Source organism: Ceratosolen solmsi, unplaced genomic scaffold (assembly GCF_000503995.2).
Source record: "Ceratosolen solmsi marchali unplaced genomic scaffold, CerSol_1.0 scaffold47, whole genome shotgun sequence".
In the NCBI taxonomy this organism is placed as follows: Eukaryota; Metazoa; Arthropoda; class Insecta; order Hymenoptera; family Agaonidae; genus Ceratosolen; species Ceratosolen solmsi.
The window spans coordinates 2835917-2851629 of NW_011948419.1; the positions used below are offsets into that span (position 1 = coordinate 2835917).

The 15713-nt window shown below is 26.2% G+C and overlaps 1 protein-coding gene across 6 annotated transcripts in view; it reads left to right on the forward strand.

Moving 5' to 3' along the window:
• The window catches only part of Rdl (Resistant to dieldrin), a 236832-nt gene that overhangs the window by 83915 nt on the left and 137204 nt on the right, over positions 1-15713 (forward strand). For all 6 annotated transcript variants that reach the window (XM_011497464.1, XM_011497468.1, XM_011497465.1 and 3 more), the window contains exon 2: positions 13262-13359. In XM_011497464.1, the coding sequence (XP_011495766.1) occupies positions 13262-13359 (98 nt within the window). The remainder of the gene's footprint in view (positions 1-13261; positions 13360-15713) is intronic.

The following is a 15713-nucleotide window of genomic DNA, read 5'->3' on the forward strand; positions in this document are numbered from 1 at the left end:
CTTCCATCTTCGCTGTCCTCTGAATATACACACGTAAATGGAGATGCGAACTGGGAATTATCCACTGGCTTTTTAGTTTTCGCTGAAAGCACTTCATTGTTTTGCTTTCATTTCCCGGTGAGTTTGCGCGAGACTTTCAAGAGGCTTTATGTAACCTCTTTAAAAGAAAGGTGCGCCATTGCTATGATGATACTTTTAATAACATCATACGGTTACTGTCAGTAAAAATTGTTCTTTTTAACGTCTTTGACACTTTCATGCAGATTTGAAATGTATAAAAAATTCATAATAATTACAAGCACATGAATATCAAAGACGATTTTAAAATTGCTGAAAGAAGTTTAGTCGGAAATGTCCTTTCGTATTATCAATGCTCGAGAGAGCTTTTGTAAGACCGGCATGTTTGTTCTTTATCAATATAGTCCTCGTAAATATGGAAATTGTAAAAAGTAAGACATCCATATTTATATTATCAATTTAGAAGTTAAAGATAGAATTTTGTATGAGAAAGATTCATTATTATTGTACAGAGCAGTACTTTTGAAAATGGAAATCACTTTCTACGAGGAAACTGTAATTTCAGCCATCGGGTCTCTAATAATTGACAAAGGTACACAAACATTATAATGCTTTCACATAATCTTATTATTGTATAAAAATTTAAGTTTATAAATTCAAAATATTACACTCTTTTTATAATAAGAAATAACGTTTTATCGTAAAATACATCAAGTTTCCGAGTCATAAGTTTTTATCAACCAAAACTTATGGTTATTAAAAATTTGGTTACTAGTAAATTTCTTTATTGTAAATAGATTTTTAATGTATTTATTTAAATTTAAATATATTTCTTTTTGAAGTTTGAATAAAATTTGAACTTTAATTTCTATAAAAGTTAAATTATATAATTACTTGTGAGTATTTATGATAAAATTGATGTTTATTTGTGCATAATATTTATAAATTCGTATCGTATTAAAAAAAAAACTTATTCAATGAATATAGGATGGACTTATGCAAAGGTATTATTTATTTTGATTATTGGCAATATTAAATACTTTAAATAAAAAGTGCAAAGTGTGATATTAAAGAAAAATTTATTATTTACCTATTTGATTATTTCATTAACCGAAAATTATGCTAAAGAAATGAAATTGATAAACCAATATCCACACAAAATTACTATTGTAAACGAGTAATGGAGTAGTAAAATATGCAGAGTTGATATAAAATAGATAAAAGAAAGAATTGGAGTATTAATAACGAATTCCATAAAATGTTCACCTGTCGATTAACCCCAAAACCTTAACCAACGACCAACACTCCAGTGAGATTTTTCGTCGGCACAGGTCGCATTCCACTCGAGTTGTTCTTCAATATAACAAAGCTCGTTCGTACCAGCAGACCATCCCAAAGGAGCTCCCTCCACGTCCCAAATAGATACATACCCTATGAGAGACAATATGTCCATTTATGCTACTCCTCTATCTATTTGGCTTTCAGTTTCTCTTTTTTCCGTCTTCGCAAAAAAACTGACAATTTCGTTTGTACAGCTCTATGTCTCTCGATTACACTCTACCGCGCGATTCACTTTGTGTTATTGATCAATTATCGCAGAAACACAACGATTGAACTGTCCGTAACAATAGATAACAAAAGAATGATGAATAGGATTATAAAATTATTGCTATTTGTTCACTCACATTACTGGTAATAGAGATATTTACCAAAAATCTCCAACTGTACGAATCTTTCATAATATGACTTATTTATCGGGGTAGTTTAACGCACGTTATATGCTCCATTCAATCGACTTATAATTTATGAATTTTCATTACATAAAAAGTATAGATATAGAATAGAAAAGATACTAGTACAATAAGCATTCAAAATTTGCGATAATAATGAACGAGGTGGCTGAAAAGTTGATTAATCGTATGATTTAAATTGAAAGTGTAAAAAAAATATTCTAGAATAAATAACAAATAGTCATTGGTCAATAATCATATATTTTTAAAAACAAAATTGTTTTCCAAAAGCATATCTATGCGGATAAGTTTCATGTTCAATTATCTTCTATTGAATTAAATTATAAAAGCATGTGTTCGCAATACGAAAAAAAATTAGTCGATAATATTTTCAAGATTTAACGGCTGACATAATTGCACTTTTCAATACATTTGCGATCATGCATGTGGCACAAATTATACTTTGATACTTCTAAAATTTATATTCACAAAATTATACCATAATTCTGGGAAAAATTTATATTTATAATATTATGCTATAATCTTCTAGATTCATATAATTCTCATCCATTATTTATCCATTATTATATAATATAATAATGTTTATTATACGATTTGTTAGATGAAACAATATAATGTGAGGAAACTTAGAATCTTAAATTTATCTTGAGATACGAAATACTTATTCTAATTATCACAATATTATATATAATATGTGGATATATAATAATATATTATATATCCACCACTTAATCCAATACTTTTACCATTTTATATGTAATAAACAGTATTCACCTCAACGAGATCTATCTGAGTAAAAAAATGAATTTTCTTCCTCGTAATAATTTATGAAAATATTTAAATAAAATTATTAAATAAAGTTAAATAAAAAAATTCTAGATAAAATCTTAAAACATAGTAATTTTAAAAATCTGATGTTCAAAAGGAAAAAAGGGATAAAAGCTTTATATCTCCAAGTTGAAAATGTATATGGAATGATATAAAGGTCAAGTGACCACTAGAAAAATGTAAAAAATGGAAATTTAAAACTCATATTCACCATCCTCGTCTTTTAACCGAGCCACAAACTTGGCCACTGATATTTTTGACATATTATATTTAATTAAATCGCCTTAGATATAATCAATATACTTTAAAGTTACAAACATAACAAAACATTGCAAACAACTATTTATTAAATAGTCTATAAATATCGATTTTAGCTTCACCAAAGATATTTATTACTGTACAACGTATTAAGTCAATTGATTAAATTATTCATAAAAATAAATGTAATGAATAGTGAAATATACACTAACAATATTTATAATAAAGATTTAACGAAGAAAATCTCTAAATCAATGATTTTATAAATATTTGAATTACAAATTAGAAATTCATTTTTATAAGCAATTCTCTGTGTAGCTTTCATTATTGTATTTTGTATAATTATTTTTGTACAATTAATTATATATAAAATTGATTCTTATAACTTCTTATAAAAATATTTTTTAAATATATTTCTATTATGACGCTAATGAAGTATTTAAAATGTCGATAGCTATTATTCTCGATTTAATACAATTTAAGACCAAGAAATCAATTAAACAAATCTATATTTAAGATATATGTGTATATTTTTTGTTACCGATAAAATAAAATATTTAAAAAGATTTAGTTGACAATATAACGTACTAAACGTATGCGTGTAGTAATTAGCATTAATAATGCGTATACTAACTAATGTCACATCAAATCCAGTGACACTTGAATAAAAATAACATCAACAAGTAAAATAGTTAACAACCTGTTTTAATGACATTTCGTCGACGCTATGGTATTACAATAGTTTATTCATAACTGTCAAATCTATGTTGTTTTATAAATCTATAATACAAGCTCGTATCAACCATTTCGTAGAAGTTTCTTTAGCGGAATCGATTCTTTACAACCGAAACAAAAGATACCGCAAAGACTGACCCGAAGAAATATTGAAGGATTGCTGCAGCAAAAGTCGAGTTTTCTGAGAAGGTTCGGCAACGTGGCTCTCGAATACCACAATAATTTGTTAATTAATACTACTGGACACGAAGAACGACGATAAGCAATGAAAAAATATTATGTAAAAACAAATCCAACGATTGGATATGTTTTTCTATGTTATGCTTTTCTAGTTGATTTGACTGTGGAATTTTTAATTTATAGATGATATTGAACATTACTTTTTATATAATTATATAATTTATATAATTTTAAAATTTTTGATGTTTAATTAATATAGTAATATTAATTCTTATATATTATATGATTTTAAATATCTATTTTTCAAAATATAAATTGATAATACCGTTGCATTATAAATATTCTATACAAGTTCAACGTAGAACTGCATTCAATTATTTCAAAAATAAATATTTAAACTATCCTTATACAATTATTATTTGATACTTACAATTCACTTATAAGTACATGGGATAAATAAATATGTATATATAATGTTTATATTCTATTTTATTTTATATTTTCCAATGTTATATATATATATATATATATATATATATATATCGGATTTCCAATTTCCAAATTTATTAAAAAAGAACACAATGTACAAATTACTATTGAATTTTCACGAACTTCTCTGTAATTCATAATAATGTAGTATGTGGTTAGTGGCTACAGAAACGGCAAGATGATAAAGAGAGCAAGACACGTGGGAAATAGTTGTAAATCTCATTGAAAGACGTAAAGCTTCGGCAGAACCTATACTAATAAAGATAACAAGAGTAAACAGGAAAAAAAAAAGAAAGTGATATCCTACAGCGGATAACTCTTACGCCAATACTAGAAAGCAATAGAAAAACAATGAAGGGCTTTGAAGATGACAATGCATAAAAGAAAGAAAAATGCAACTACAAAAGCAAAATAAATACACAAGAAAAATGCCGTATCTACCTAAATTGGAATAAAATGTATGTCCGTAACATTCCGTAAAAAAAAAAAAACATTTTTGATCGAAATACCCGATATCTCGTTAAATATTTACAGAATATCAATTAATTGTTAGATTTTATTCAATTTCAGCCTTGATTTTTTCATTATTTTGTTAAACGAAACACGATTTTTTAAACATTTAAAATACAAACTTTATAATATTTTTTTTACCTTCCTCAACTGCAATTGAAAAATTATTACAGGGATTATTCAATTGAGCATATAAATACTGTGAACAATCATATATCTTTATATCTTTATGCATACATTATTATAAATTAATTATATTAAGGTATTTAACAGAATTTTTATGATATATTTAATAATAATAAATACAATATAAGAATACCAAAAGTGTCAAAATTTAATTTGTATAATTATTAATAATTAAAAACTATTTATTAAGTAAATAAGTTATTATAAATATTCGATTAATAAATTTGTTATAATACAGATAATTACTACATTATAATAACTATTCAATATGCATGACTTTTAAAACATATAACATATGTATTGATTATTCATAGCCAACAGTAGAATTCAAAATAAAATATTATCAATTTTTATGATTAAAAAAAAAAAAGGATAAATATGATTTCCATGAATATAGTTCATAAGATATTATTACTGGAAGTATTTATATGGAATTAGAATTACATTATGTATCACAATTACCTTAAAATATTACAGATCCCTCGAATTTATCTTCTGATGAGATCAAAAATCGACAATATTAATAGCAATTCTTAAGTAAGAATAAACAGGTATAACAATTATTGGTTAAATTCTCTTTACAAAAACATTAATTGCAATGTTTTACCCTCTCTCTACAATAATCTATTAGCGATACCCAATGTCAAATATTCCGAGTTATTGTCAAATTAGATTATTTAAATATGTTTTTTCATGAATCCCAGGTATTGAAAAATTTTGCGCTTCAATTATAATGGTTTTATTAATAATATGTATGAGAAGCTTAATTTATGCTCATTATACATTAGTATAAAAACAAAAAACAATGAAATTTAATTGATAAAATTTTGGTGATATAAGAAATTTTGTGTCAAATTTATCTACTTTGGAATAATTAATAAATTAATGAAATAATAATATTTTTATATATTTATTTTATTAACTTATTTTATTACTTGATATGAAATTGTTCCATTATAATTTTAAAATGTTTTAAAAAATTTTGTATATTTAAAATAATATATTTAACAGTGCACTTAAAATGTTTGTTAAAAATAATTGTATTACAATTATTGATGCATAATAAATAGTTTTAATAAATCTCAAATAGATTATTAAATATTTATCCTAAACTAAAAACAAAATTTTTGTCACCAAAAATTTGAAAGGAAATTAAAAACAAAATTTGTTATTATTTAGCTAAAATTGTAATTATAATTATATTTATAACAAAATTAAGTAGTTTGAAAAAAAAAATTGTTGATAATAAATACATGTTATTTAAAAATTTTAATTACCAAAAAATAATTATTTATAATGGGATATATAGCTTCACGAAAGACTACGAAAGTTATTAAATATTAAATTATTTGCAATATCTCAGAATATATAAAATGTGCATAATCGGTAAGTATCGAATGAAACGATGTTTTATTACGTTTCCTAGTTAATCCTGTCAAGAAATCTACATTGTCAGAATTAACAGACACCCAATCACGAAACTCGTTCAAACTTCAAAGTGCTAGCATGTGAAATTCGACCAAAAACGTTTTCCAATCACGGACATACAGAATTTTCATTCCACTAACATCATGCAACATGATAATTGGCCATAATAGGAAAAACTATTTAAAAATCACCATATGTTACAATAATTTGGACATTATGAAAGACTTGCTTGAAATAGTCATTGATGAATATAAAGATAAGATGTTTTGTTCGCCTTAATTCTTTTTAATGAAATAAACATTAAAGAGAGTATAAGTGAAAAGTGCTAATTAGGCGATTTTCCGATCAATCAAACAGACGCTATTAAATTCGATCCTTTATTCAGCGATGCTACTATACCGGGAAACACTTACGAATTACTCTTTAGTGCAGCACGAACTCAATCATACGCAGTTGGGAATTCATAAAGCTAAAAGTTCGATAAACTGGTTATACAACCCATGAACTCTAATGTAGTGCAATAAAGAAGTTCTTATTTTCCATAAGCGAAGATTAACACTTTTTCTTTTCTTTTAAATTCTTATACTCATAAAATTATGTTTAATTTCTTGTGAAAATCATTCGGCGAACTAGGATGTATAATAATTCAATTTATTTTTGAATAAATTAAATTTTGAACAAAACTAATATTTTATCATCCTGATATAAAACATATATGCCTTAATGTATAATAGTTTTAGCATTTAATAGATTGCACTTATTTAGAGTCATTAATAACATTGTGAATTTAAAATTCTCTAATAAGATTATTACCATTATATGAAATTAAAATATTTTAACTTAACTTCCACCTCCCCTTGGTCTAAAAACTTTCATATGTAGATAATTTTCTAATGGCTGTATTAATTACCCTATTAAATTAGGAAAGCGGGAGAAATAAAATAGTAAAAAATCAAGTATCAGATATTAACAAAGAGATTAAAAATCATTACCTTTCTCTACGGAATCTATTGACAATATGATAATTAATTAAGAATTTTGGGATTTTATAGCACATAATTAAAATTATGGCCATCGCTGCTGTCCACTCTTTAGACGTTGATCTATAAAAATTGAATGAATTAAATATAGCAAGAGTAATATAGAAATAAATACATATACAATAGTAATCAAATATAAAAGGATTAATTAACTTTTATTAACAATACTGATAAAATAAAAATTTTTTTTTCAATTATTAACAATTTTCAATGAATTTTAACTGTGACATTTCGTTAAAAATATCATCTTTAAAAAAAAATTTCGCAGAAAACATAAGCGATTATTGAATTTTAGATTTTAGTAAATAATTTTGAAACTTGCTAAATTAAAAAAGTTTCATATATGAGTATTGGAAAGTCTGGTGTCTAAAATTATTCAATATCATACACCAATTGCAATTACATGTAATTATAAAACTAATAGGGATGTGGAATAATATTTAAATTAGAAATCATATTGAAATGCATAGTCGTTAAGATATTTGTGGATGATTTTGGAAACTGAAAATTCAAATATGTTTTATGTGTTAGATAATGGAATCTACTGGTATCATAAATGTTTTGTTACAACTCCATTTATTTTTTGATATTATAAATATTTGGATAAAAAATAAATTGACAATATTTAAAATGAAAAAATAAAATATGAAATATAATAGGAAATTCAATAAAGAATGTCAGAAACTTGTCAAAATATTTTTTTAATAATTGTTAGGTCTATTATACAACGAATTATATAAAATAAATAAAATATTTATAATTACTTTGTTGTGTTAGGTTAAATAATTCGAAAAATATACATTTTCACAAAATTGAAACACTGAATACATTAATTTTGATATATGCCATGAAAATATATGAAAATAAACATATATACATATGTTATTATATTTCATAAACTTTTATAACGTGAGTGCATAGTTTTGAACTTCGAAATAACTAAAAAAAAATTATTTTGTAGGATACATCGAAGGTAAGTCAAAGGCATAAGTAATATTTTAAATTACAAATGAATGAATTATGTGGATTTATTTTTCAAAAATTTTATAATTCGTTGATATCATTAAAAGGCATAATTTAATATTTTATCCCTCGGAATTTAAGAATCTAATTATACCAGTAACTGATCAAATAAATGCAGTATATCATTATAATATATCACCAATAGATGAATTCAATTAATATGTTATAGAACATAGACATGATAAATATCAGTTTATCAAATTTTATAACAATTATCATTAAATTTAAATATTCATGGCTTTACTGTGCAATGATATCATAATGTTGATACAGAATTAAAATTTTCTTTTATTGAAGCAACTATTATAGTTATCAATACATCAATTTAAAAAACATGATGTATAAGTTCTATTATATTCAATAAATATTCTATATTAAAATGATCAATGTAATGATGATTTTTATACTTTAACATTACTTAATAAGAAAAAGAAAATTCCTATTTTGCTTGGTTATATATATATATATATATATATATATATATATATATATAACCTGCACAATCGAAATAACATTTATTAATCTATTCCATGAAATACTTACATTTATATAAAGTTCAATGTTTATTATTTTAAATGTAATATATTAGATTATTTTTTTAATGATATTGATAAAATATATTTCTAGTCCGCTGAACTGAAAAGTTGAAGAAAAAAAAATGTATTCTTCAGACCACGATTTTTCGTGACAAACAGTTGGTTAATTTTTCCGCGGTAAATTTAATTTTTTGAACGAAATAGGTAAAGCGAATAAAAAATTTTTTCTTATAATCGAACTATCCCGAAAAACACAAAAATACTCGTCCATAGGATGTAATAAGGTTTCTCATAATGGAGATAGAAAAACGTAAAAGAATTGTCGTTTCCATGACTATTAAAATGAAGGAAGTTGCGAACAAGTTAACCAATATTGTGTCGATGCAGAGCGAAACGAAACCCGCGGGCTATTATCAGCTTTTTCAACCTGATCAAAAGTTCCCGACGACTAAAGTCCCTTTTGCTTGAAATATCAAAAGCTTCGTATTTTCCTTCATATAATGTTACTGTTTAAAAGATCGAAAAAGATATCAATATATTACAAAAACAGAGTAATAAACATAGACATTCATTGACCAATGCATGCGTGCTCCCGCAAAAAAATTAACAGTTTATCATGAATTTATTTTAAAATTATTTAGAACCATTTTAAGATTTATATTTTTGATGAAATTTTTTCACAATCTTGTTCGCTAATGTCGTTTATAATAAATTTTTGGTGATAAATTGTTACACAAATTTACTATTGAAAGTAAATAATGAATGTCTCAAATGGAAATTGTTCACTTTCAATCTTATCGTACGTTCTCACTCATAAATTTTGAATATATAATATTCACCGCACATTTCCATAATACACAAAAATTTTAATTAAAAAAAAAAATAATTTATACTAAATATCATACTTTCACTGTAGTCACTTATAAATCAAGTAAAATATATCTTTGCAAGTTCCACATCTTGACAACCGATTCTTGAACTTGCGAAAAATGAAATGTAAAAAATAAAATTACAATATTGCAAATAGAAGATTTAACGTTAATAATATTTATTATTGAATAAATCTAATTTACATGTAGAATACATGTCTATAAAAAAAAAGAAAAAAAAGAAAAAAGAAAAAAAACAAGCGGATAAATGCAACTATTCAATTTCTATATTAAATATGTTTTAAATATTATAAAAATTATTAGCTTGAAGAATTTACACAACTTTTCCAGAATTGAAATGAACCAAGACTTTATTACTGAATATTTTTATACTGAATTTTACATAAATTTTGTAAATTTTTAAATCGATTCTCTGAACTCGTAACATCTTTGATGAACAAACTGAAACATTCAAAATTGAATATAAAAATAGATTATTAACATTACATTGTACAAATTCACCAGTCTAAGGGTTCTATAATAGATATTATTAAGAGTATTATTAGATATCTCTATTATGACGATAACCCATCCTGGCATTACATTACATTCAATAATCGTGTCCATTTGTGAATGCCGCACAAATTCACAAGATTTGCATAATGAAGCATGTTGACTCAAAGATGATATATCGCATATAACCACTCAGGAGATCAGAAAGCCAGAAATTAAAGCAGATAATTTTCCGCGTTGTGAGGTGCTATGTGATATTGGTTATAGTTATGTTATCGATATTAGGATGTGTTGTATAGGTCTCGAGTTCTCCCTCTAATTTTCAATTTATATTCTTCTTCGTTGCCATCTACATTTATCGAAATATTTTAGATCACAATGAGACTGTATATTACGGACATTATTTAAAAATTCATAATTACGTGGGAAAACAATGTTAGTCGTATCATAAGGTCGCATCTTGACAAACTTTCATCGGGATTTCCAAATAAAAAAAAAAAAAGCCCCCCTTTCCAATATTCTTAAATTACTATTTTGCAGATACAGCTTTTAAAGATATTTAATTTTGAAACGCAAGTTTAAATTACTAATTATGCAGAAAGATATATGACTATCTAAAACGATACCGTGATTAATGGCTATTTTCATCAATATAAGCAAATTTTATTTTTCAACGTAAAAACTTAAAAAATATTTTAAGATATTCTATTTAAAGATATTTTAAGATATTTTTAAAATATATATTTAAAATATTTTACGATATTCATCTTAAAATGAATATTTTAAAATAATAACGACGAAAAGAATTTCTTCCGTAAATCATTTGATTATATAAATGTTAGAAAAATACAAACGTAAGCACTTGATGGCTCGATGTACATAAACATTTTTCTCTGGCGTCAAACTGTGAAAGTTTTAATTAATCATGGGCCAAAAAGATGAATAAAGTTGCACAAGCTACGAAGATAAACCACGCCTCTGCCTCTTTAACCTCCCGAGTTTTTCCATACCTATATATTACTCAATGCCTTACCCTTAAATTGCATAATTTTTCAATAGCGTTGTGACGATTAAGCTACCAAGCGAATCTCCGATTCCTTAATTTTTGCTTTCATTAAAAATATAAAAATATTATCACATGATACGCGCTGTCCCTCAATCTCCCCCCCCCCCTCTCTCTCTCTCTACATATATATATATATATATATCTACATTTCGCATTAAACAATTCAGTGGACTTTCGTAAATGATAGAAAAGTTGAAAACAGATGTGCGTATTGAACAAAGTTAAGATGTGCCAAATTCATTACTTGGCTCTTTTTCGGTACTATAGCGAATTTTTCAGTACTTATGTTCACACTTTGTCAGTATTTCCGGATATGTCAAAAGACAAACCGTGTTAGGCAAGTTTTTGAATGCAATGTTTCTCGAATAATTTTATATAAAATAAAATAAATTTATTACAATAAATTTATTACACCACTGAAATGTAAAACTAATAAATCTGTATTTTTTTCCGTGACATTTTAATGTAAATTTAATATGAGTTTAATAATATAATAATTGAAATATCTGTGCAATAATTATGCTATACAACAAAAATTACGATATCGATATAATAAATTGATTTTTTGAAATTTTGTATTGTAAGAATTTTGATTGTAAGAATAGCATCTTTATACATTGATATGAAAGTTTTTAATGTCGACATTAATTTCCACGCTTACGTTTATATGTTTGTCTGTGTGCTCAACTTAAATTTTCAATTAATGCCTCAATATTGCCTCAAACACATACTAGTAAATTGAAGAAAATGAATAATTCTAAATTATTGTTCAATCTGCTACGTTCAATTATATAAATGGATTACATTATAAAATATCGGAAAGCTAAATTAAGTAATCTATAAAAATTTATTTGGAAAATTGTATTCATAATTTCAAAAGTACCGATTCCCATTAGTAGTACATTACATAATTTTCAAACTCTTTATACACCCTCCCATTACACTCTTTTTCTCCGTCTCCCTTTACTCGTTACAGGCTCACCATCTTCTTTGCTCTTTTACTCCTCCTAATGCAATCGCTTGAATTAATTAACTTACCGATTATTTACGATACAGGAGCTGGTCCTTAAACTAGGAACGAAATAAATTAGTGTAGGAGAGTCAGTGTGCAGCGAAAAGTCTCGTTAGCATACTCAGGATTTTTGCTTGCTTTAATAAATTGATTCAATATTTAATTACGCTGTAAGTCTTCTCAATAAGATTATTCCACTTTTACGCTTCAATTTGATCAATGAGCATCTCAATATCGTGAATAACCTCTCTTCCCTACGGAAAAGGCAAAAATTGCTGCATCAAAACTATTAGTGTACCATTTTCATCATTACTCTTTTAGCGTAAGGGATATACTTAATAAATTGATGAGAATCAATTTTGCTCAAAGTTTTATGAACATACATATAGATAATGTTTATATACTTATTCGAAATTTATTAAGTACTAGTCTATAGATTATATATATATAATAATGACTTTCATTCGTATTTTCATTCAAATACAAAATCATTCCAGCAACTGTGTACCCTAAACGAACTTATTTACCAGGACGATAATTTGATTATTTTTACGATATTAACTCACTTCATGACCATGAAATTATACTTAATATTAGTTGTTATTGATTTTTTCAGAAATTTTTTCTAAATAATAGAATAACAAACATTATGTTATATGTAATGGAAATTTTGTATAAAACAGAAAACGCATTCAACTCTCATAATCAATGAAAGTGCATACATAACCAAATATAAAATAAATACATAAATTTTCCTAATTGATCATTCATTCATCAACGAATGAAATTCAATAGAATAAATTTTCAATAATTTTCCAGAGACGGTGGTGGAAGCATGCTAGGTGACGTCAACATATCGGCAATCCTAGACTCCTTTTCAGTCAGCTACGATAAAAGAGTAAGGCCGAACTACGGAGGTGAGTAGCAATCCTGATGCCTGACTGTTGTATCTAAAAGTGAAATTAATCAGAAATGATCATCTCACTTTACAATATGTATGTCCAATATTTTTTTCTTTTCTCGAGCGCCTTCAATATGAGATGAGCGAAAATCGCTATCAGTATAAGTAAATGTGTAAAAATGATGTTGGTGGGGTGCCGTCGACCGTGCGATAACAAAGCGCGAAGAGAATGTATCGTCCTGCGCGGAGTTATTTCATAACTGTACGAATATATATATATATATATATATATATATATATATATATATGTGTGTGTGTGTGTGTGTCGTGCATGTATATGCATGTACGCACATAGGACGACAATTTGGCCTAATTGGATACTACGAGAGAGCCCGTAACGTTAGGGCTTTTAATTGGTTTTATTGCGCCGAAAATCTACTGTCGATTATCAACTATGTATATGCAACACTTTGCCATATCGCTATATATTTTTGCATTCCGTGGGCTTCCTTAATCACGTAATGAATATTAATTCATAGTGTTTTCGTATTTTGCGCAGGGTAATAAAAAAGATGTATAGAAAATAAATTTCAACGCGCTATAAATACACTTATTCTATTTATATTGTTATTAGAAAATAATTGAGTTTGCAAATTTTCATAATCATCTAGACGAGTCATTAGATAAAAGAGAAATGTAGATGCCTAAATTATAAAAACATATATTATAAAAGCAGATTATAAAAACAGACCTAAAATTATAAATTCACAATGGAGAAATTACTATTAAACTAACATTAATATCAACTTAGAAGAAAAAAATAAACAAAAAATAAATAAATAAAGCAGTTAACTATTGCAAAACAATCTGTAAAATTCCTTTCTTTACATATTTTCATGAACCTCCATGAATCAACATTAAAAAGTACTCCAAAGCAATTAGGTATCATTATTGTTCTCACAAACTTATCAACGGCAGTACCCGAGCGCCTTCAAATAACAATATTCACTCGGGCAATTTACGATTATTTCGTTCCACGTGAAAGCTTATATGTATAGACAATTATGAACACTTTATGCCAATGTGTGTATATACATAAGCACATATGGCTGTCCTCATGGCATTTGCATATACATACCTAAATATGGATGATTTTCGGAAAATGCGCAACGAGGTGCTTCGCGTCCATTAGGATGTACGAACGAACCCCCAAAATTAATGTGAAAACTCGAAATTGACTGTCAAAATTCCGTCGCAATTACGACGCGTTAAGGACAAGAATAAAATAATAATAGGCTTACCGCCTTCTTGAAACCGCGTGAAACATTTTGCTAATGAAGCGGCTTTAAGGAGGCGAGAGGAAACATTAAAAAAAAAATCAAAAAAAAAATCAAAAAAAAAATAAAAAAACAAGCCCCGCCATACTCGAATAAGCTCATGCAGTCCATATAAAACGATAATTTTATCTCATTCTAGATATCGCGTACATTACTATTATTTCATCTCTACAAAGATAATAAAAATTGATATAGTCAATGTAAAAAAGAAGCAAGAAATGAAAAAAATATGATCATAGAGAAACTTGCATTTTTCATTTAGCCGTTGAACTCAGGATCGTAATCGATGATTTATTTTTTCCACTCGCAAGAGACTTTTTTGTTTCTTAACGAGTACAGTGGAATAAATAAATAGCCGAAAGAAACGCGAAATAATTAGTGTATTGGTAATTGTTGAAAAAAACGTGCTGTCTTTTTATTTAAGTATTCATGAACAGGTAACGAATAAAGATTTGTCGCAACAACTTCAAATCACTCTCGAGCATTTTTTTTTCTTCATTACATAAAAACCAAAGCTGAATGATCAAATTAGTGTCAAAGTAACAAGCTAAATAAAAAAGAAGCAAGTAAATAGAAAAACATTTGAGAAAATTTGAGAAAATCTGGACTTTTACTCACTGAGCCTTTAGTCACAGGTAATGAATTTAGATTTCAATAACTTTACTGTCCGCATGCAGATTACGTAGATTATACAACAACCATGACACTATTATGAGAGAAACATAATAAAACAAAAATATTATACTTTATTTATAAACCGTGTAAACGGCTCTCGGTGTATTTTTAAAGTCCAGCTACAGTAAATATCGTATTCATAAATGATAATGTATAGTACGTAGTGTATGCCTAGAGAAAAAAGAAACAAAATTTCACTTTGTTTAACAAATGTAGGAGGCAATAGCCAGTGAAAAAAACATGTTTTATATGCCACAAATACATGCCATAACCTTGATGAACGTGACATTAATCAAAACCACGAATAGGCGATTTTTATTGAAGTTGAACAATGATTAATACACGTTAAGGCGTCGTA